Source organism: Chroicocephalus ridibundus, chromosome 2 (genome assembly GCF_963924245.1).
Source record: "Chroicocephalus ridibundus chromosome 2, bChrRid1.1, whole genome shotgun sequence".
NCBI lineage: Eukaryota > Metazoa > Chordata > Aves > Charadriiformes > Laridae > Chroicocephalus > Chroicocephalus ridibundus.
In genome coordinates this window covers 141,778,442-141,801,406 of record NC_086285.1, presented here as the reverse complement: position 1 = coordinate 141,801,406, position 22,965 = coordinate 141,778,442, and the positions used below count along the sequence as shown (strand labels likewise).

The 22,965-nt window shown below is 42.9% G+C and overlaps 1 protein-coding gene across 1 annotated transcript; it reads left to right on the top strand.

Annotated features, from left to right (window-relative positions):
- Window positions 1-5,138: 5,138 nt before the first annotated feature.
- TMEM64 (transmembrane protein 64) lies at window positions 5,139-18,008 on the top strand. The gene is made up of 3 exons (XM_063327171.1): window positions 5,139-6,161; window positions 11,878-12,033; window positions 15,422-18,008. Exons 1-3 carry the CDS (start codon window positions 5,397-5,399, stop codon window positions 15,614-15,616), a joined length of 1,116 nt encoding a protein of 371 aa, XP_063183241.1. The 5' UTR covers window positions 5,139-5,396; the 3' UTR covers window positions 15,617-18,008.
- Window positions 18,009-22,965: the final 4,957 nt, after the last annotated feature.

Here is a 22,965-nt window from a genome sequence, read left to right as displayed (position 1 = left end):
GTGCTTTATTTCATGATACCCAAAATTCATTTTGAAAGGACACCTTCTAAATGTTAGTGCTCTCAAGAACTGCCTCAAGTATTCTGTTGCATGAAAATGTAGATTCCTAGTTTGTGACCCCGATAGAAGTAAGTAACTACAGGGTTATTTTGAGGTGCATCTAATGTTCGCACTGTGCAATTCAGGAGGACACTATGACTGTAATAAACTTGGTCTTTCTTCTATAGCTTACCATTTCCTAGGGCTGCCAATGCCAGTCCGGCCCTCAAGAGCAATTCCGTGACTTCCAAACTTTAGGCTGCTCTGCATTACCCCAACAGCCCCTGACTGATGAGGTCTTTTGGCAGCAAAGCAGTCATTTCATGGAATGAAAAATTGACGGAAGTTTCGTCTGTCAACCCAAGGATATCCTTTTGCAAGGAAGAATCCCATGTGAGTCTTTAAGATGAATTTAGCTTAAGTTTTCCATTACTGCAACAGCTGAAAGCAGCTATAGATGTACCAAGTATATAGCTGTATTTTTGCCTTATGTGTAAGGATGTTTAAGTTTTCTCATTTGCTGTTTCTAGGCTAGGACACTCTAAGGAATATCACCCAAGTCATCATAAATCCTCAGTTCTACTGCAATGGACTTGTTTTATGTACGTCACCGTTTATATAATAACCAATACCAGAGTGATGTCTCAGAATCTTCCCTTCAATGTAAATATTTCTGTGTATTGCTTACTGTATTTAATTTTTGTTCATGCCTTACATATAGTTGTAGTAAAATTGGCTTGAAATGTTTCTTGTGAAATCATTGTATTAACTGTATTTTTTACGTACAAATATGTATGAAAATAAAACCATTCATTTTCTGAATTATATGAGTTTATGATACTATATCAAATCATTCAATTTTTTTAACAGGATTGTACGGCACTTGTCTGGGAGGCTGGGACTGTAAATAAAGTAATAAAGTTTCTAGTCTTATATGTAGACACCTAATCAGTCAAGCTGCAAAATAACACAGTCTAGATTCCCACCCTAAGACTTAAAAAGTAGTACTCTCTAATGAATACATTTTTTGAGTTTTATGGGCATTTCATTTTTTATGTGTGTATCTTTTATTTAAAGATCTCTTGTGTTCTAGATGAAGGTGGAAGCAATACAAGCTTTGCCACATCTTGATCGATATTTGTCCAAAAAATTAAAACACTGGGTGATCCTAAGTTGCTAATTGCACCATTTCTCCTCTTGCACCTCCCATTCTTCACACAACTTCAGAACCACCACCCTTTGCTGGGAATGTAACCAATCTCATATAAAGCCACAACGATGGCTTGTTTTCCTTTAGCATACTTCTCATTCGCTTTGCCAAAGCTGCAAATGCACATGTATTTGAAATATAATGGCGCAAACCAGTGGTGCCCAGCCTATGGCCTGCAGACCTAAATTGGTCTACCAGAATAATTCCTCTGGTCACAGCTTGCTCCTTGCTAATATCTTCCCCCACATCCTTGCAACTCATCCTCTGTTAAAGAGCAAAAAGTATATTCCCTGCAGGAGAAAAGTGTATGCACCTTCCTTCATGTGGATGTGAAGGAACATATGGCAAGGAAGGCTGCAGGTGAGGTGGAGGCACATATAGTGACAGCCTGCTGTGGCCAAAGGATGGTTACTCCTGACATCAATTAGCCAATGTTGCAGTTCCCACCAAAGGACCTTCACATCAATGCTGATAGAATTAAGCAGCACAGGCATTTAGAAGTACGCTAGAGTTACGGTCCTTAGTATCTTCTCAAAAAAGTCCTGCTTCTCCCTCCCAAAGAGCAATTCAGAAATAACCATGGCAAGTTTTCAGGAGCTCGCAACTCAGAATTATTTTGGCTCCTGATTTGTGGCTTAATGTATCCTACTCTCTGGCTTCAGGACCCCTATTCAGACTGGACCCATCGCATGGGCCTAAATGAGTCACGTCTTTCATTTCACTAAGATGACTCAGGTGCTTAGCTGTGTGTGTCTGCATGCTGATATTCCTCAAAATAAAAAGTGAGACAGGAGAAACAGTGTTGCAAAACGCAAAATAGCATTTCACAGTCACTCGTGCCAGATCAAGGAACTATCCTGGACTTAAAACACGGGCCTGGCAAACCACCCGTATGGCAAAAATTCTTCAAAATCCAGTACAATCTATGTCATCATGAGAGCATCTTTCTATAGAAACCTTTTCTTGAAGCAGAACAGTGCTCTGGTAGTTACCCTGTGTGTCTCAGATTTAAATTGATTCACAGACAAATACCAAAATAAAATATAAGGACAGGTAAGAAATCAGCTCAAATGATAGATGAGTTTAATGAGAATCTAAGTAACTCAATCTAAGGAAGTATAGGAGCAGTTTCAGTTGATCTAACGTAACTGTTTAGACTCATATGTACTAAACCTGTAATTTTTATTCCTATTACTTCAAACAATTTCTGAGGCTAACCAGGCCAGCAGTGCTTTTTTAAAGAACAGGTTAGACAACATTTGTTGGAAATTATTCACTAAATCAACTAACTTACTTGGGAAAAAAAAAAAAAAAACAAGAGAGAAAAAAAAAAGAAAAAAAAAAAGCACGTTATCTTTTGGAGCACAAAGTGTTTGCCCAGGAGCTGTGTGCTCAAGAGCTTGCCTGTTTTTCTAAGTGAAAAGTGATCGGTCTGTGAAAAGGTAACTGCTTTTCCTTACAGATCTTGCCTTGCGTCTGTCATCAGACCATTGCAACTGCATCGTCCATAGTATGGGAATATCTGACGATTCACTGGCTAGTAAGTCTGAAAGGCAGACCGTTTCGTCCAGCAGTTGGCAGATTTTCAAGGGTGTGTGAGGTTGTTTTTTTTCCCTCTTCAGAGGGTAAGAGCCCGTCGGGAAGACTCGCAGGAGCCAGCTGACGCTGCCTCTCAGCTCTGTAGCTGCATCCGCTCCGCCTCTGGGAGAGGCTCCCAGCTCCGTGGCATCCTGTTGAATTCCTGTGGCCTCGTTTGGATGTTTATCCAAAGATGCTTCAGCTCCTGCTCCATGACCATGCTCTGTGTCACTCAATATCTGACTGCGTGTCGCCTTTCCTTCCTGAGCTACTGCTCCAAGGATCTGTACAATGCCAGGATTAGCTATTTTAGGGAGGTCAGGGGATGGATGAGGTCAAGGAGTTTCAGCCTTTATATTCCTAGGGACTGGAGAAGCATCTCCAATAACTAACTAGATAAAATATTTTTATAGCTTGGAGTCTAATGTTAGGACTGTCACTTAGATAAACCATTATATTCCTCATACCCTTTTGCGGTCCCTTTTAAATATGTTCTCTGTGATTATAAATACAGAACCCTGTAGCTTTTAGGAGTAGCAGCAGGAGATTCATTCCAGCTCTGAGCATGAGGTTATGCACTTTAAATGCAGAAATGCAGGGGCAGCGTAAAGCACGTAACTCTGATAGACGTTTCCATACAGGCTTTTTTCTATTCTGTGAAAGCAACTGTACTGAGCAAAAATATACACAAGTTGAACCCACATCAGAGATATACGTGCTCTTAGTATAAAACCAGAAATTAATATTTCGTCTTCTTGTTTTTCTACTGAACTTCCAGCCATCCACAGTTTGCTGAAATGCCCTACTGAACGTGTAAGTATGCCCATCATCCTTTACAAGCTGTAATGCAGGGCTTTCTTGCCATTATTGTTATTATTATTTTGGATGCACACCCTGCCTTTGCTTGCATCTTAAGTAAAGAGCACACACTAAATCAAATGCTCATATTCAGATACACGTAACAGCAAGAAACCAGATTATGCTGGAGATATTTATCTGCATAAATAGAGTCTCCCAGAACTGTTTTATTCTGCTGTGGTGCTCGAAAGACATCTGTCATTTTCTTAGGCTGACTTGTTGGATTGCCCAGGTTATATTGTTTCTGATGGTGTATTTTTCAAGCGAACATATCTGCAGTACATTCTTCAAGATACGTTCCTCATTTTGAGAGTCAGGGGGGGTTTCCAACCACCCTTTAACCTTTACAACTCCCACACACATTCTCGTTTTATATATGCTTGCAAATTTCCCAGCAGAGGAATAGAACGCCACTGGAGCGCATTGTGAAGAAAACAAACCCCTTTCTGCACTGTACGGGTCCTGCCATTAATAATGCCAGAGCAACAGCGACCAACGAAGCCGTCGAGCCTTGGCAAGGCTCCTCAGGAAACACCCCTCGAAACTGAGCCCTTGCTGCGTATTCAGGCTCTTTCTTTCCTAGTCAACAGCTCAAAATTCAAGCTGAAACCACCCAAAAGTGTGTCTGAGCCTTCAGGTGTGTGAGCCAAGAACTCGGGCGAGTCGCGCTGGCCTGATGTGGAGAAGCCACCAGCCACCAACGCAGCCACCACGGAGCTGCGGGGCCCTGGATGTCGCCCCTCAACTCAAACCCCCGGCTGCCGGCTGGGAGAGGTTTGTCTGGCCTGAGGAGAGGGGAAAAGCGGGGTGTTGGTGAAAGCAAGCCTCCATGGGAGATGCCATGGGACCCCGAGAGCAACCGCCTAGTCAGGGACGCCTCGACCCCGCGCTCCTCTGACAGAAAATAACCCGCTTTTCAGCACGGTGGCTCCAAATCCCGCCGGTCACGGCTCTGCCGCCGATGAAGGGCTTCTGAGAAAGGGGCAGGACACCGGCAAGGCCGCCGGCCACGGCCGCCTCACGGAGGCGTGAAGCAGACCCCTGCCCGGCGGGGGCCCGCGGCGCTCCGCTGAGGCACACCCGGCCGGCGCGCCGCTCCCGGGGCGGGGCCGAGCGGGGGGCGGGCCGCGGGGCCGCCGCCGAGCCCCGCAGCGGGGCAGGGCGCTGCCGCCGCCGGAGCCCAGCCTCCTTCTTCCCTCCCACCCCTCCCGCCTCCGCTGCGAGGGGCGCCCGGGCTGCCACATCGGCACCGCCGCTCCGAGAAGGCGCTTCCCGGAGCGGAGCGGGAGCCCAAGCGCGCCGGGAGATGGAGCCCCGCTGCCGCGGTTGCTGCCGCCGCTGCCGCCCGCCGGGACTCGCCCTCCGCCAGGGCCGCCGCTGCCACTGCCGGGACGGAGAGCGCGGTGCCGCCGCCGCCTAACGCCGCAGCCCCGGCGGCGCGGCCGAGGGGGGAGGCAGCGCCGAGGCCGCCGCGGCCCCTCCGCCCGCCGGGCCCCCGCGGCAGCGGCGAAGCGCGGCCCCCTCCTCCCCGCCCTCCCCGCTGCCGCTTCCCCGCCCCCGCCCGGCCCTCGGCTGGGCTCCGCCGCCGGGAGCCGGGCCATGGCGGGGCGATGAGGGAGCGGCCGCCCCTGCCCGCAGGCTGCGTGGGGAGGCGGGGAGCGACGGGGCTGGGCGGCTCGGCGGAGCTAGAGCCGGGCGGCGGGGCGGGGGGATGTGGGGCGCGGGGGCCGCGGCGCTGCAGCTCTTCTCCCGGGCCGTGAAGCAGGCGGCGGCGCAGGGGGCCCGGCAGGACCTGGGCCGCTGGCCGTCCCGAGCCGCCGGGACGGCGGCAGGAGGCGGCGGCGGGGACGCCGTCGGCTTCGTCCCGGCGGAGGCGGCGGGGGCGCCCGGGCTGCTGCTGGGGCCCTATGCGGAGCAGGGCGGGCTGCCGCCGGCGGAGCTGCTGCTCTGCCAGCTGCCCGAGGCGGGCGGCGGCGGGCCCGGGCTGGCCGAGGCCCGGGGCTGGCGCTGCTCCTGCTGCTTCCTGGGCACCTGCTGGTGCAAGAGCTGCCTCAGCGTGTGCGTGCTGGCCGCCCTCTGCTTCGCCTCGCTGGCCCTGGTGCGCCAGTACCTGCGGGACCTGCTGCTCTGGGCCGAGAGCCTGGACAGCCTGGCCGGCGTGCTGCTCTTCACCGTGGGCTTCATCGTCGTCTCCTTCCCCTGCGGCTGGGGCTACATCCTCCTCAACGTGGCCGCCGGCTACCTCTACGGCTTCGTGCTGGGCATGGGGCTGATGGTGCTGGGCGTCCTCGTCGGCACCTTCATTGCCCACGTGGCCTGCAAGCGCCTGTTGGCTCACTGGGTGCGGGCCAGGATCCAGGGCAGCGAGACGCTCAGCGCCGTCGTCCGCGTGGTGGAGGGCGGCAGCGGCCTCAAGGTGGTGGCTCTGGCGCGGCTGACCCCCATCCCCTTCGGGCTGCAGAACGCTGTCTTCGCGGTGAGTCCCAGCCCGGGCCATGCTGTGGCCAAGGAAGAAGCTTGGGCTTGAAGGATGGCTTGCAGCATGGTGGCCAGTGTCACTGGTGGAGGCTGCCTCCTTTCCCTAGAAGAAACCTTGGTTTCTTTCTCACTGGTGGAGGTTGCCTCCTTTTCTGGGAAGAAACCTTGGTTTACTTCTCTTTAACAACAGTAAAAGTAACGTCCCCCCCACCTGCTTCTGCTAGTGGCTCTTCTGTGCTTGCAGATGGACGGCAGGTTTTTGAGCCGCCTTGTTCAGTGGCACTGCACTAGAGTTGCTTTCAGGTTTTCAAGACTATGTTGTGGTGTTAGAAAGAAGCACCAAGGTGCTGTGTAGCAAAATCTCTAGAGAACTCAACAGTTTTAAAGTGATCCGCGTGGGAGCAATAGTTTGTATTTTTAAGCGGTCTTGCTGGATCTCCCTGAAGTACTTAATCATATTGGAAAGAAAGAAGTGGACAGATTAAAATTCTTGGTCAGTTTGGTTGGTGTTTGTAGCATACATCTGGCAAATCCATACAGGGTGTTAAGTCCATGCACGCGAGAGAGGTCACGGATTTTGGGCAGAGCAGTAAGATGTAGGGCTGAAAAGGGACTGTACACCTGAGTGGTACTGAAAGTTAGTTTTAACTTGAGTTTGGAAAAAGGTTAGTGTTGCTTTTTCTACTTTTAGCTGAAGATTGGTACATTCTTTAATTATTTAAAATTCATAGTCTTACTGTTCTCCTTGAGCATCTTAAAGGAGAAAGTAAAGAAGAACATGGAAGGTAACCTTTTTGAGTACCATCGTGCTGATGATCACAATTTCAGACCCTCAGCTCTTCCTGAGTGCTTTGAAGGATCTGATTTTGGCTGTGCGTTGCACCTCAGTTATGTCTTGGTGAAATCAAAACAAAGCAAACCAGATTGTGAAACATTTTAAACGTTTAACAGTAGCTTTTATGTTCTTTAATATAAGAGAGCCTCTAAACAAGTGTTTTGGTCTGTCGCTTTCTTACAGCATACTTTCCTTCCCTCATCTGCAATCCTGATCCTGTACCTATCTGAAGCGCTTGATTAATTTTGATGGAATCATGTGGTTGAAATGAGTAGGTCATTGAATAACCAAATTTGTTACTTAAGAAAAAATTAATCACACAATTTTTAGGGGTTAACACCCACATCAAATAGTTAAAATTGCTATGTATAAAACTGTGTCTGCTGGGGCATTCATCTCAGGAGCTGCAATCTCTGTCTGTAAAAGCTGTAACAATTTATAATGTCTTTTTAAGCAAATCCTTAAACTGTTTGCTTATTATGAATGAGAAAAACCTCAGCTGTTTTGTTTATTTACCTATATTATCGCAGGACCGAGGCAGCTTAGACCTGTGCAGCCGGGAGCAAAGTCTCCCTGGAGCCCAAGGTCCCGGTGTAGTAGATGAAGCCTCTGCTACAACGTGACCATCCTAAAGTGGGGGAGAGCTGTTATGCTTTGGTTGCTCACAGCTTCTGGGTGTCACTTGAAGTAGTCAACAGATGTTGTAGGGCAGTATTGGATCTGAAGAGTGGACCAGAGAATTACCGAATTAAAATGATTTCTTTCCTGGCATAACCGTTCTGTTGGAAACGCAGTTCAGCAGAGTACTCAGACCAATGCAATATTAAAATGATGCTGTAAATCAGCGTTTTATTTTCTCTGAGTACTGCAGGCTCAATCATTTTCTTTCCAAGTGGAAGGTTTCAGTGTTAAAGTAACAGATAGGAAATGAGATGAAACTAGATTCTTGAGTATGCCAGATAACTTGGATGTTGCCTGCTAAAATTAGTTTGCGTTGCATTTATTACTCCAGATTTATTATTTTGCAGCATAGTAAAATAAAGCATGTTGTGTTCAATTTTTAACCAAGAACACTTAATATGAACTACTAGATTACTGAAAAATAAAAGTGTTGCATGCAAATCTGGGTATTCAAGGCAGTTTCCCACTGTGAGTCCAGTTTAGGCTACATAAAGTACAAAATTCTACCTACACAGACTGAGCTGTCATTTCTTTGAAATCTGACTTACTTGAAAACTTAATGCTCTACTTAAGTTTAAAATGCAAGGGGATTTGGTGTGCCCTAACCGTCTATCCATTTCTACCGTGCTAGCAACTTCAGCAGTGAATCTGAAAAGGATTGCTCTTAATAGTAGAGGAAAGAATGGTGAACTTAAAACCTACGCATCTTTAATTTTCCAGCAGTCTGGTCTATGCGTGTTTTTTATGTGCCTATTTATAAGTAAAGTGGAGATACTGAGAATACTTAAATAAGGGGGGAGGGAGGAAGTGATACGTGAGGTCCAGGGCAAGGCATAACCTTGAGGTGACAGGGGTCGTCTACAGGGCTGGGATTAACAAGCACTTGTTCGGTGGCGTGTACCATCTGCGGAGGGTTTTGAGGAGCTTGAATTGCAGGGGAACGTACAGAAGGAAGGAAGAGCTTCCTAGCATTTGATTAGTGATGGGATCATATTATCTGAAAGGGCACAAGAAGAAAACTAACACCAATTCCTTAGTTTCTCAGCAGCCAGACATGGACATGGTGCTTCTTAAGGTCACGCTGCTGCTCTTTGGGAAAGCGCTGATAGTAGGAGCAGTGAGGTAGTGCATTTACTTGCCTTTCTGGAAGACCTAGAAACTTGTTCACTGTGAAAGTATGTTTGCATTTCTCTCTGAGTTGGTTTTGCTTAATTGTCGCTCCTGTGATGCCGGGGTGGCCTGGGCTGCTGGGGTGGGCTGATAGCTCTTACTGAAGTGTTTGCCCATGCACAGCCCTCTCCCTTTGGCAACTCAGGGTGTTCTGAAGGCAGGTCTGTAGGAGGCCTGGTATGCAGGTTATCGCCTTCTTCCCCCTAGTGGCTCCCTGGAGTGAGGTTTGTGCAAACTGATTACTTCTAGTGCCAGGTGTAGCTTAGATCAGAATTCATGTTTCTTTTTTTTCCCCCCTTCTTTGAGAGGAATATCACATGGAAGAAATAATCTGACTAAAAAAATCTGAGTGTTTGAGTGTTAATCTCTGGTTCCGGAAATGCACACAGTGAAATCAGAGTTGAAAAAATGGTACCTGCTTTGCAGGAACATGCAGGCTGCTTACTCGGCTTGTTGGAAAGATGATGGATGTTTTTGGTTTGGTTTTGTGGGGGTTTTTTAATGTTTTTTTTGTTGTTGTTTTGTTTTAGGTTTTTTTTGTTTGGTTTTTTTTTTGGATTTTTTTTTTTTGAAAGAGCCTAAGAATTGTCCTTTGCTTTCAGTTGCTAAGCCTACCTGATCCAAAACACAGGCATTCATAAATTGCGGGGAGAGAAATCTGCTGCAATCCCCAAAGGCGTCTGAGCCCCCAACAAAGTCCTGACACAAGCATTTATGCTTTGACCATACTAAACCAAAGGTGTCAGCTGCAAAGAATACACAAAAGTTCTGCCGCAAAAAGCCTGCACAAGGCTTAATGGGAGAGTTTCTGGCTAATGCTCTTGTTGCCAGAGCAGTTAAGTAGTTCTTAGTTTTATTTAAATGCATTGGTATGGCCCATAACACAATTGCATCGTCCATACTTGCCTTGGGATTTCACTGTTAATTTTGCTGGCTTGAGCTTTCAGTAGAAACTGAGTCCTGGTAGCCTCTGTTTGGCAGCTTGGCCACACAGACCCCAGTCTGGTGGGTTTATAGAACAGGTAAAGTTCATAGAAGGAAAAATACGGAAAGCTGTAAGTTTGATTGAAAATTTCTTGGGTTTCTTAGGTAGGAATGTTGTCTGCTTTCTGTGCCATCTAGGGGAAGTGAGACCAGTGTAAACCAGGCGTTAAAAGGACACCTGCAATTTTTTTTTTTTTTCCCCGCTCTCCTTAGCTTTTATATTAGTGAGAAGCACAAGTTGCAGTCCAGCGTATCCATCGGCAGCTTTGTCTTCATTTGGAAACAGTCTTTCTCATGGCTCAGGAGGTCCCGTTGCTTCAGGACGGATCCAGATGTGCAGATGTGTTGCTCTGCATCTGAACTGCTCTGCAACGTATACAAAAAAGAAAGAGGTGGCTAGGAGTGTTAAAACAATCTTTGGGAAGTCTCCCAGTTCCATTAGATTTAGTGATAGTGCCCTACTTAGCAAATCTTTCCTCAGCGTTAGTATTTCAGAGACTTTTAATAGCAGCTCCTTCGTTCCCTTGGCAATATGGGAAGTTTTGGTTGTGCATTCTTATTACATGGCCCAGATTACTATAATGTGGTTTTTTTTTAAAAAAAAAAAAGTCTTTTCAAAGTATCGTTCAAATGTGAAGTTCTGACATAATTATGTAGTGCTTTTCCATTATAAATCTAAATTATTCTTGTATAGAGAGGGAAATTATTTGTGCTGCTGGTACATATTTTAGTCTGTGGGAAGTATAATTTGTAGTGTGAAGTTTGGAATTGGCTTATTGGATCTTGTTCCAGTGAATTATTCTTAATCTTTATGCTTCATTGCAGTCTCCTCCTCCATTGCCCTTCTTCCTCCCAAAAACTTTCCACTGATGGTGCTTAGAGCTCTGAGAATTCAGCACTGTGACTTTCATAGTAACCAAAGTTTATTTTAAGAATAGCATGATGAAATGAGTAACTTTGCTGCTATTCTCTTGTCTTCGACATTGTACAAAACTGTCAAGGTCAATAATTTCCATGTAGACTCCCAGTGTTAGGGGCTGTTCTTAATTAGAACTTGTTTTATTACTATCTGATCAACTGAATTGTCTGGAAAATTCCTTAGACTTCTTGTTTCAAAATCACCCTTTTCGTACTGTTTTTTAACTCATAGTTTCCTCCTGCTTTCATTTTTCTTGCGTAAATATCTTTTGGCTCCTTGGCTCTTGCCTTTACTATTTCCCAATGGCTGCTGATATTAATTTAGCTGGTACTGTGTACTTTGTTCCCATGTAAACTGTCCACATGTTGACTCAGAACAGAAGTTTCACAGCAAATAGAGGAAAATACCTTAGAAGTATTATTAGTGTTTTTTTTCCAGAGACGCTAACAAGAGCTATAGCCGTGTGTACTATTTTGTTCACTAATTAAAGTGTGATGTAAAATATCTTGGTAGAGAATCTTAATGATACCCATGTATATCAGTATAGATATAGATAGGTATCGCTGATAGAGATCACTGATAGATAGATGTATCTTAATGAGCTATGTAACTTCCCTTGCAGAGGCAAATTGTATCTGCCATGCTGTTTACCTAGATCATATTTAATACAGTGACATTTTGAACAATTACTTCTTGTATTACTTGCCATACATGCGAAATGCAAAGCAAATAGACTTTTGCTTTAGACCTTCACATCTGATAAAGTAATTTCTTCCTGCAAGCAAATTCTCATAAATTGTAGGGCTCTATTCGCCATGAAGAAATAAACATCTTCAATGAACAGTGTAATTGTATCCTTAGTTAATGACTTTTGCACAGAGATGTTGCACAATGTAAGATGAAATGAAATAAAACCTAGTAACTTTAAAAAGGCTGGATGAAAACTAGCCACGTACTGTTTCATTGTATTATCTTACATTCGTGCACAGTGGAAAGTTTCAGTGAAGGAATGTAAGAATTCTTTCATTATTTTGCACAGATGGTTGTGGGAGCAGCAGTCTGGTTGTTTGTGTACATAGATTGTGTTGGAGCTGTGCTCAATTTCTTATGCTGTCTTCTACTCAGATTACAGACTTGTCACTACCCAACTACCTGATGGCTTCTTCACTTGGGCTGCTTCCTACTCAGCTCCTGAACTCATACCTGGGCACTACCTTGCGCACCATGGAGGATGTCATCGCAGAACAAAGTGTTAGTGGCTATTTTATATTCAGTTTACAGGTATGTTCAAATAATTGCTTTCGTAGACCTTGGTAACAGTAATGTCAGTCTCTTTATGACTGCTTGGATAAGCAGTTACTCTTGGAAACAGTCATCTTCTTGTGTTTGAGTTTATTTCTGTACCCCTCTAATTTCTTGCTGATGTGCTGTCCCAGTGGAATTCAAGACAGAATTTTTCTTCTGCAGCCAGTAGACAAATTTCCTTCCTGTAGCTTTGTCTCTTCAAGTCACTGAGTCTTTGCTTTGGAAACTGCATGCCTGTAGAAATGGGAGAGAGACTCGGTATTGCTGGTTTGTCTTTCAGGTTGTGCAGCCTCCAGTGCAAAAGAGGTGGGTGCAGGAGGTTTGGGAGAATGCATGTCTTCGGGGTTAAGAACTGCTCTCGGTTGGCATAACAGCTCCTTAGTCTGAGGCAGCCAGCCTCTTACAGACTGAGAGCCAAGCAAGTGCGGCATGTGGTATTGAAAAGTAGCAGGTTTTAAGTGTTTAATTTATAGCTGTGTTACCGGTATTTTCAGTAGATTCTGCAAAACTGAGCTGACGTTTCTTTTTCACAGGCTTATTGATTGGTAGGTACCCAGAGAAATGGGTTTCCAGTGTCCTGTTTTCTTTTGATTTTATTTTCTTCTGTTAGAAAAGTTTAATTCTCTCATACCTCACATGACACAAAGCAGAACTTACTCAGTGTTCTCTTTTTCTATTTCTGCCACAATTTTGTCAAGTTTTCTTCTCTTGCCCTCTGTGGTAATCTCCTGCTGAATTTTAGACTCGTCAAACCACCCCTACACAAAAGCCGCCATCAGTGCAATAGTGTGCTTAGGGTTTGTAGACCTAGCACCTGTGCAGCGTTCACTGTTAGCACTGAGCACTCCTGGTTTTCCGTAGGCATTCAGGAGGAAAAGTGCTGTAGAAATACCACTTTGCTAATGCCTAAATGGGAATATCTTAATTTTGCAAGTGAGTAAATTCCTAAGAAGTATATAGTACCTTTACGTCAGCTTAGCGGATGAAATAATTTGTCAATAAATCTTGGGGGTAAGCCTCAAGTCTGCGACCATTACGAGCATAGAGGTCATGAGTATTTCAGAACCAGGTTATATATTAAAGCTTCCTTTGATAGTGTCGGTGCTTGACCAGCAGTTACTGCGGTTTGCAGACTTGCAGTTGGTACTGCAGTCATTCATCTTCCTCAGTTTTTACAACCATAAAGCTGATGTTCAACAATGCTAAGATTTAAAATGGTCCTAGACTTACTTTTATACCTCACCCCTGCCCCAAGGCTTGTGTGCTCTTAAATGGAACATATAATCTATAGGCTTCATAGAACGGGGTTATGAGTATTAAAAATGCCTGTGTAAGTGTGGGGTAAATAGCCTTGATAAATAAAAAAGAAAATAAACGGTTAATTGATCAGCTCTTGTTTTAGTTGTGAAATGTTATTTCCAGGGTAGTAGTTTTCAGTGGTCTTTTCCTTTTTTTTTCTCGTTAATGTTTTTTGTAATGACATTGACTCTCCTTTGTAGATTATATAGGTTGTAACATAACTGTTGCTCGGGTAAGCGCTAGCTGGAGGGACTGAATGTTTGCATAGGAGTGCTCACCTCCTTGAGAACAATCCTTGGGACCTGACTGAACAAGTGAAGAGGAGCCTGGTAGTGGAGGAATTACTTGTGTTCTCCCACTTCTGCCTGGTGCTTTGCCTGATTGGGCTTTGATGGGACTTTGATTTAGTAAATAGCTCTCAAAATTGTTCACATTTCATGGTTGTCTGTGTGTATATTTTTTTAAAGTTATTCGTCTAGGGAGCTAGGCTACTGGTAGTAATATTTCTAAAACCAGTCAAATTTAAATATTTGGGTAAGCTTTTAGAATAGGATTTTTCCTATATATTCAGAACTTGGTGTCCATAGTCTCTTTTTTTCTTACATTGGACAGCTTTTGAAACGTGTAATGTGAATTAGTGAGGAACATCTTTTTCACCACAAGGATAGTCAAGCAGTGGAGCAGGTTGCCCAGAGGGGTGGTGAAATCTCTAGCCTTGAAAGTTTTAAAGACCCTTCTGGACAGAAGTCCTAAGCAACCTGGTCTGATCTTGCAGCCAGCCCTGCTCTGAGCAGCAGGTTGGTCTAGAGACCACCAGGCTGCCTTCCAGCTGCAATTATCTTGTGGCCATACTTGTCAATCATCTCACTCCGCAGTATTCTAGCATCTTTTATGCCATGCTGACAGGTGTTTTGACTAATAGTCCTTAATGTTCAAGAAAACATAGCCCTACCAATTAATAGTGAAGTTCAGATTTTGGACTCAAAACTTGAGGTTCTGTTGTAAACAATAGAACCTTTTTGGTTTTTTGAAAGGAAGTTGCAGTACCAGTTAGTTTCATAAGACATTCTTAAAAAAGGCAGAGGAATTTACTTGTTTCAAAGGGACTCTCACTATGAGCCAGCTTGATTATTATTTTAAGATTTTATTTTTTTTTAAGGAGGATCTCAGCTGAAAACTTAACTGGTGTTTTATTGAAATCAGAGGCTACCTCTGGGGAGTGCCGTGCTTGCCAATGTCATTGAATGAGTAATTTCTAAGCAAAAACTGTCCAGGTTTATTCCTGATCCTTTTTGTGGTGAACGTTTAACAATTCTTAGCAATAAAATTCAGACCAAAACCCTGAACTAAACCCATAGCTTTGGATGATGCTTCCTCCTTAAAACAAACAAACAAAGAAGCCCCCACACCGTCAACATCCAGTCCCCTCCCTGAGCCATCCTCCAGAAACCAAATTCTTCTTATACAGACTACGCTAAGAAGCTCAGAAACTCTGATTCTGTCCTGTTTAGTCCTGATACCCAAGGAGCGCAGTGACACTGCTGCTCTCTGCTGTCTTCTACACCAGAGGGACAAGAACAAGAACTTTTATTTTCTTTGGTCTGTGTCATCCACTGTGTCTGCTGTTTTGCAAGCTGCAGATGCCCAGTACAATTTCAACCTGTTATTCACTTGGTGTGTGGAAAATAGCCCTTTTGACTTCCAGAAATACAGCACGTTGTTTCTTTGTGGAGACTTTTTTGCCAAGAGAGAAAGTGAAGGGATTGCTTTCCAACAAGTATGTGGATGTCAATGGAAAGAAAGAAAATATCTTTTCAATTCATGTCAGTATTTGAGTTCTGTGTAATGTCTATGTTCTGATGTGCTAGTTATGTTGTTAGCATATGGCGGCTTAGCCCCACTCATTGGTTAGATTCAGCTCCCTTCAAGTATCTTTCCTGGGAACATTGAGTCAACAGATGCCTCCATGAATCTTTGCATTGATGACTTTTTGTTTTGTTCAGAACAGTTGCTTTATATTCATGCTCACAGTTTGTATAGCCTACAATATTTGTTTTATTTGCAGATTGTCATAAGCATAGGACTCATGTTTTATGTCGTTCACCGAGCTCAAGTGGAACTGAACGCAGCTATTGTAGCGTGTGAAATGGAAATGAAGACATCGCTTGTTAAAGACAGTCAACCGAGCATCAGTGGTTCAACCACATACTGCAACAAAAGGACAGTAGCATTCTCTGGAGGAGGTGTCAATATTGTGTGATTTCACGTATTAATAAAGTAAGGTTTTGTGAACCTAAACTATTGCCTAGAAATACCTATGGACAATTCAACTAGTTTTACAAAAAATTACCAGTGGTTACAGGTTGTACTGTGGCACAAACCAACCGACCAGCTCTTCAGTTGCACACGGGGTGACTTCTAGCAAGACAAGAAAGATGGTGAAGTAACTTAAGATGTAACTGCAAATTTGGCTGCACCTTTGGTCATTTATTATGCCTGTCATGGCCTGTAGTCTGCACTTTAGGTTTTTTTCCTTTGCTCTTATAAACTGAGAAATGCTTCTATAAACTGAGAAAAGTAGCACAGAGGTAAATATTTTTCTGCTTAGCATTATTTATAAGGCTGAATAATTATATGCAGTAGAATTTTATTACCGATAAAGATGAATGAGAAAGTATGCAATTCAATGTGTGTTATTCTTGAATGTGCTTTTGCTTTTGAATTGCTTCCAGAACTTGGAGTGTATTATTTAGCTAATGGTGGGACCATTTGGCTTTTCCTTCATTTTTGATTTTAAAATAAGAGAACCCTATATAAAGTTTTGGTTGAATGTATTTTTGTAAGTCATTAAAAATGTTGCAGAGCCATGCATATGTATTCACACAAGCTTAAATCCTACATTGTGGGACTGAAGTGCTCTTAAATAACATTTTAAGTTACACTGTGTAATATGCAAAGTAAAAGGGAAGATACAGAAGTTATAATAGATTGCAGTGACTATTTGAAGGAGACTTCATGACTTAACTGTTGCATTGGTTTGGCCACCTTGGTGATTGTAACAAAGGGCTGTTCCACGTTAGTCCTATTTATAGCATTTTTAATCGTTAAAAGGATGGAGTTTTTCAGCTCACGTGACTGCATGTAATAAGGCTTCCAGAACAGGGAGCTAAATCTCTCCTCTAAACAGAATGATGGGATACTGGCAGTACTACTTTTACATGAAGGTGGCCTTTATTTTGTAATTGAATCCCCCCTCCTTTTAAAAAGCTTTAAAAATTCACTTTGGTTGGCATGTTTTTTTCTAAAAGTTTTACATTTTTTTAAAAGACGCAATCTATTATAAATTTCAGTAGAGTGAAGAAATGAAAAATAGAGGTTCTCCTTGGAAAAATAAATAATCCAGTAACGGAGGAGGACAGTAATGTCTCTGAGACTCAGGAATTCTGACTCCATTTTTGCAAGACAACACTGTATTGGATAATGCTCCTTTTACGCCTGCTGTGGACTGTTTTTTCACTGCATTTGAAAAGATTGAATGACCCGACAGTAACTTGTGTGTGTGTAAAAGGAAAACAACAATAATGCCTGAACACGATGTCCTGTATGTGTGAATTTCATGTAGATATACGTACCAGTGTTCAATTGCTCCAACACATGCAAGTCATTTGACACAAAAATAATGTAACGTATTGCTTATTTTGTAGTTACTTTGTGTAAGTTTTTAAAGATGCTTTCAGTCTTCAAGATTTAGTGTTATTTTCTAACAGTATGACCGTGCCTCCTTTTTGTAAGGCTGTTTGTAGGGTCATCTTGTTGAGAATTGCAGGTCTCCAAGGTCGTTGGGAAGCAGCGATGTGATAGCCTCCGACAGCATTACTGCGAGGATGTACGGTGCTCGCGTACCTTGACACCTACGCGGTCCCTGGTAGTGGAAATTCAATTTTGTTCTTTAAATATGTATCCTTTGCAGACTGCCGTTCTTGGGTCTTGTGACCTAAGGAACTGAACTAGGTAAATGAAACAACAAAGTTCAGATTGTCTCCTTTTTGTTGTTTTGGGGTTTGGTTTTTTTTTTTGGTTTGCTTTTGAAAAGGCAAGCTGTATATACCTGGGAGTATTCATTTACACATCTCTGCCTCTGACAGCTCCTGTGTGAAAACAAGAGAGCCAGATAACTTTTTGATGGCGTTATTTGTCATCATAGTATAATTGAGCCCTTTCTTAACTAAAAGTTTTTGTTTGTTTGGTTGGTTTTTTTGTTTCTTGGAGAGAACAATCCTTCAGTAAATGAACTGATCTGAACTTTGCTTCGTTTTGCCAAATCAACAATAGTGTTTTGAAGAGGGTATCTCTTTCTTTGCGTTTTTTAACTAACTTAAGGTTGTGTTGATTATTCGAGAACGTTTCCCAAATATGTATTTTGAAGTGCTTTTATTTCCATGACATTTTGTAACCAGAGTAACTTCACTATGTGAATACTTTTGTAGTATGGAATTAGTTCTTAAGACTTTTGCATTTTGCTTGATACTTGTAATATTTGTGTACAAGTTAATGGGAAATGTGCATTAAAAGGAACTTTTCTGTACCATGCCAATCATAATTTTATACAATAAATTCACTCAAAATTCTTTAAAGGAATATGTATTAAATGTTTAGGTTGCTATGAAGTAGTTGGAAAGAAGATGCAGTGGAGTATTCATGCGAAGATAGTTGTCTACGTTAGAGTAACAAGTTAGGATTTAAGGATGAATTCTGTGGGTGGGGAGTTACTGACAAGGGAAAGACACTTGATTTTTATTTATTTTTTTAAAAATTAAATACGTGCTTAATCATGTTAAATACTTTGAAGGTTAGGTATTTGTAGCAGCCTTTTTGATAAAAGAATAAGCATACTTCTGCTTATGAAAAATGTGGTACTGAACCGAAAGAGAATGAATATTTTTGAAAGTGAAAGTAGTAAAAGTGATGTGATTTTTTTAAAAAAAATATTTTATTTTAGATAGTCTCCCTGCCTATTAAAAATTAAAAGGGTTTGAATCCAGTTCAAGTAATATGTGGCAAGTCACCTTCATGAATATTTGCTGGGTTGCCATGATGGTGAGATTTCTGGTTTTTGTGTATGAAATGTACCGAAATTGCAGGTCATATAGAAGGAGTCTCTCAGCTGTGTGGCACCAGTTTTCCTTCTTCCTCTTTGTGGTAAACGCAACTGTGTAATAAATCTGTCAAAATTTAATTTTATACTAAGCACCTGTGAGGAAACCCCCCCTCCCTTTTTTTTTTTTTATCCAAGAGCTTTATATACTATTTTCATACTGATTTTTGCACAATAACTTCCAACAGGTGTTGCTGAGGTCAAGTTTGAAGAATGGAAAAGCTGCTCTTACGTGGTGTGTGGCTAGTGCCATGTATCAGATCCGTTATGTTTGTTTTCAGCTTTCCACCTGAGGCTGGTATGATTTGGATTTTGACTGACCAAGATTATTGGAGTCAGCAGCAGCCTCGCAAAAAAATCTAGAGTACGATGCTTAAGATGAAATACTATAAATGTGTTCCCATTCGCTCTGTGGCCATACTAAATGGCAGAAGCACATAGCTTAAGTAGCTCTGTGACAGGCTTCCTTACTACAATAAATTCAAAGTTGGTACCAGTCCTGTCTACAGAAGATGGTTTGGGCATGAGGGAATAGGAAATGGAGAGCCGAGGGGCAGCTGATGCAAATTCTGGCTCTGCTGGGGAAAGCAGCTTGTCCCTGTCCCCTCCAGTCTTGCAGAGCTACTGATGTGCCTGGCAGCACGGGGATGATGGGTCGTACGCATCCTCTCCTCGTGGACATTACCATTTGTCTTGCAGTATCCTGCTGTATTGATTTTTAATTTATATTAATTTATTAGTGATAAGTGGCAAGAAATAACTGAGTCTGCAGTTTCAGTCCTGTCCCTTTCCTCCTTCAATAGATTATTCTGTCGTATTGCTAAACTTAAAACTACGCTTTAATGAAGTCTTGTGTTCATTAGTGTAAGTTAAATCCCTCTTGCTAGCCAAGTGATTAATATGTAGTTGGTTGGATCTGGATTCTCGATTCATTTGGAAAATTAGCTGGGCAGGATTTGCTGTCCTGAGTGTGCAAATCCTCTGTTTTTCCTTCTACTTATTTAGGACTTTGGATACATTGCTAAAGCAATTAGCAGAACGGGTTTGTTGTACAAGGTTTTTTGTTTCTTTTGTTTTAGAAAAAAGGTTATTAGCAAGATAGCAGAAAAAGGATTTGTTCCATCCTGATCGTGAGACTTCAATACCGTGTATCATCCTTCTTAGGAGATGAGAATGTTGCCAAGATGTAGCACAATCAAGCTTAGGTGAGTCAAGATAATTAGGTGCCCACTTTGGTGAAGAGGGTGTAAAACCTGTATCTTCAGGTCAGCATGGCAAGTCTTTTTTTTTTTTTTTTTTTTTTTTTTTTTTTTAATCATATAATCTACAGACCAGCAGAGTTTGGCATTTGTGGCTGCAGTGCATCGCTTCCCATCCCTCCTCATCTGCAGGAGGGGGAATCTAGAGAGCTACAAGTCTTTAAATTGAAGGGAAGAAATCATAGTCTGAGCACAGCTGAGGCAGTTTGAGGAGGTTAAATTAACGTTGCCAGAACTGTGAATACTTGTAAATGCCTTTTTTTCCTTAATTGTCAAGTCCTTTGACAGCTTCTGCTTCGTTCCATGGGAGGGCAGCTGGGTGGGCTCAGCTAGAGGTAGGTCAGCATTGTCTGTTCTGGAGCTTTGACTTTTGGACCTTTTAACTTCTGAAATAGTCTTTTGACAAATTTCGCTGACGTTTCTCTAATTAGAACGGTTTAGTTTGTCCCAGTAACGGGGCAAGATCAGCTGGGGTGCAAACACGTGGTACACACCAAGTGGTGTTCATGCATGCGCAGCTGGCCCAAGAAGGAACTTCTGCAGGGCAACGTGCATGAGCTCGATTTGCTGAATGTGAGGAGTTTCCCTCTGTTCCCAGTGAGCTATAACTGTTTCTCTTGAAGGTTGTGGGTGGGTGGGAGGAAGGAAGGAAAGTCCTGTGGTGATGGACTATTCTAATAGCAAATTTTCACTCTCTGCCTTAGAAACCTGATTGCCTAGGATTACAGATATTCTCCACTTAATGTGAGAAATGGTAGGTGGTGAGGGAGTAGACTAATGAATTCTCTGACTGTGATTTTTTGTGAGGGAGTAACAGTTTCCCTCGGTATATGATGAAGGACCCAGATGATAGAGGGGTGGTTTTTCTGTTGGCTTTTTGGGAGTGGGGAGAGGGTGGAGGAGATATTACTGGAAGCCAGTAAAGCTGAAATGGCAACGATATGAAGTTACTGCTCATTCTTTTGAACCTTGACTTATTGTGACTGTTTCAGATGGCTTTTACAGCTACGGGGAATAGTTTCTCAGAAGCAGTCAGAGTAAGAGCATCTTGGCTTCTGGAGGGCTGCTGAGTATGTACCTCTGCATCCAGGGCCTGCTTTTATAACCTGGGCTAGCAAAGTCCAAACCAGAAGCTGTGAATAGTTCTCATCAGAAGAGGAACATATGTTGCTGCCCTATTGATACCTTGTGCAGCAGAATTGCATGGCAGATGGTTTGCCTGCCTGAAAGGCTTCCTTTTTTGCCTTGCTCTGCTTTGCCAGCTCAGGTGGTCGCTGGGTGAGGAACAGCTGTGCCCTCCCTGTTTGCTTTCCCACCAGCCGGGGAGGCAGAGGTTGCGGAGTTGAAGCCAGAGGTTGCTCTGTGTCTCATTCTCAAACTACTTTCTGAGTAGCTTCTTTTCCCTATGCTCTAAAAAAAAAACAAAACGACAAAAAACCATACCCCAATGCCACCCAAAAAACCCTCCAGGACTGGTAAAATTCATGCCAGTGAATGAATATCTTATATATTCTCCTGTGGATGTAAATTGAGGTACAAGATGATGTTTTGTGTTCAGCCAGCTGTAGTAATCTTTTCCATGCTCAGCGGCTTCTGTGCAAAATGAAGTTCTCCAGGCACTGAGCTTGCTGGGGTGCAATACTGTGGTAGCCATGAAAGGATTTCCCTTGCAGCTTACACTGTATTGAATCACTGATTTCCAGTTGTCTTAACATTGCACTGAATTTTAGGGTTTCACAACTGTGGGAACAAGAACTGCATGTGCGTGTGCAGCTCCAGCGTCACACCAATTGGTGCTTTACAAGCATTTTGTGTTGTCTCCGTTGCATTTTGTGAGAAGGCTGCACTCGTTGCGACATGATGTCTGTCTTGCCCATATTTGTCTGGCAAGAGTACAGTTATTTGGGTTTTTGGTGAGTTGTACTGTATTTCACTGGATATAGCACGCCTCTTCCCCCCTACCCCCACCCCAACCACAGTGGTTTACCAGGTGTTGTATGGTTATCGCTTAATTTGCAGTCAAACAGACGACTCTGCTATGCCTACATGCTGGGCCAGCATTAAACAGGTATTTTTCTGTGGCTGGCTCCTTTCAGCTGAGGAATCTGTCTTTTTTCCAGCTACATCAGTCAATCTAATGAAATACAGTCTCTCTTCTTGCAAACGATGCTTCCTTAGATTAAGTTGGGTGTGACAGAGTGTGGTTTTTTTGTTGTTTTGTTTTTTTTTTTTTTTTTTTTTCAAATAAGCTTTGAGGTGGGAAGATGGCAAAGTCTGGAGGAAGAACCCTGGACTCCCCAGACCCCCTGGCATTTGCACTAGGGAGAAGAGTCTAGTGATAATGAGTTTTAAAAATCTTTCCATAAAGAAGCAGACTGAGACTGGAATTGAAAATTTAGAGGAGGGGGGGAAAAGTTGCAATTAGTGCAAGAGTATTAGTATACTTAACAGGAGGTAAGAATCCTGGCAGCTATAATTAGATGAGGTTATTCTCCCCTTTTCAATGAGTCACTGCTTAGAGAATGGATTAAATGTATTTTTATTTTTTTTAAAATCCTTTTTGCTTGTTAAAGCCTGAGTAGAAAAAGCAGAGGGTGTCACAGAAGAAAGTATTAACAATGCAGAAAATGCAGACTCATAAAGATTACTGAATATTAACCTTGAGGCAAGGCAGAAATTTGCTTTTATAAGTGGCAGGTATGTTGGTACAAACCCACTTTTCTTCATTATATCCGCTCTGATAAACAGTAAAGGAAAGTAGCCACGTAGTGAAGCATGGACAGATTTGTATTGTGCATTATATTCTCCTGGGGAGAAGTCCTTGGGGATTCAGGTTTTTGAGGTTGCGTGTAGGACAGAAGTACCTGGTGTCCTCTTCCTGCACTCTGTGCTGACTGTGTATGAGCCACTTGTCTCTCAGAATTGGCCAAATGTATACCTGCCATAACATGGCATGAGCCTGAGCAAATAATTCCTGCCTCTTATCAGCCCTTCTTACCAGCTTGGAACTTGAACAAAGTTGGAAGATGTGTCTGTGTTATCTGAAAATGGATATCGTTATCCTTAATGATATTTACAGTGTTTCAGGTACCTTTGATGGAAGCCCTGAACAGGTGTAATGTGTGATTGCATTTGCCTAACTAAGAGGTGAGTTTTCTCCTAAAAAACCTATTTCACCTAATATTTAAGCATCAT

What these genes read in the sequence shown, in the direction of transcription:
- TMEM64 (XM_063327171.1), top strand. Translation starts at nt 5,397, where the DNA reads ATGTGGGGCGCGGGGGCCGCGGCGCTGCAGCTCTTCTCCCGGGCCGTG. An exon ending in TGCAGAACGCTGTCTTCGCG is followed by an intron (nt 6,162 to 11,877) that starts GTGAGTCCCAGC and finishes TCTTCTACTCAG; the next exon opens with ATTACAGACTTGTCACTACC. An exon ending in ATTTTATATTCAGTTTACAG is followed by an intron (nt 12,034 to 15,421) that starts GTATGTTCAAAT and finishes TTTTATTTGCAG; the next exon opens with ATTGTCATAAGCATAGGACT.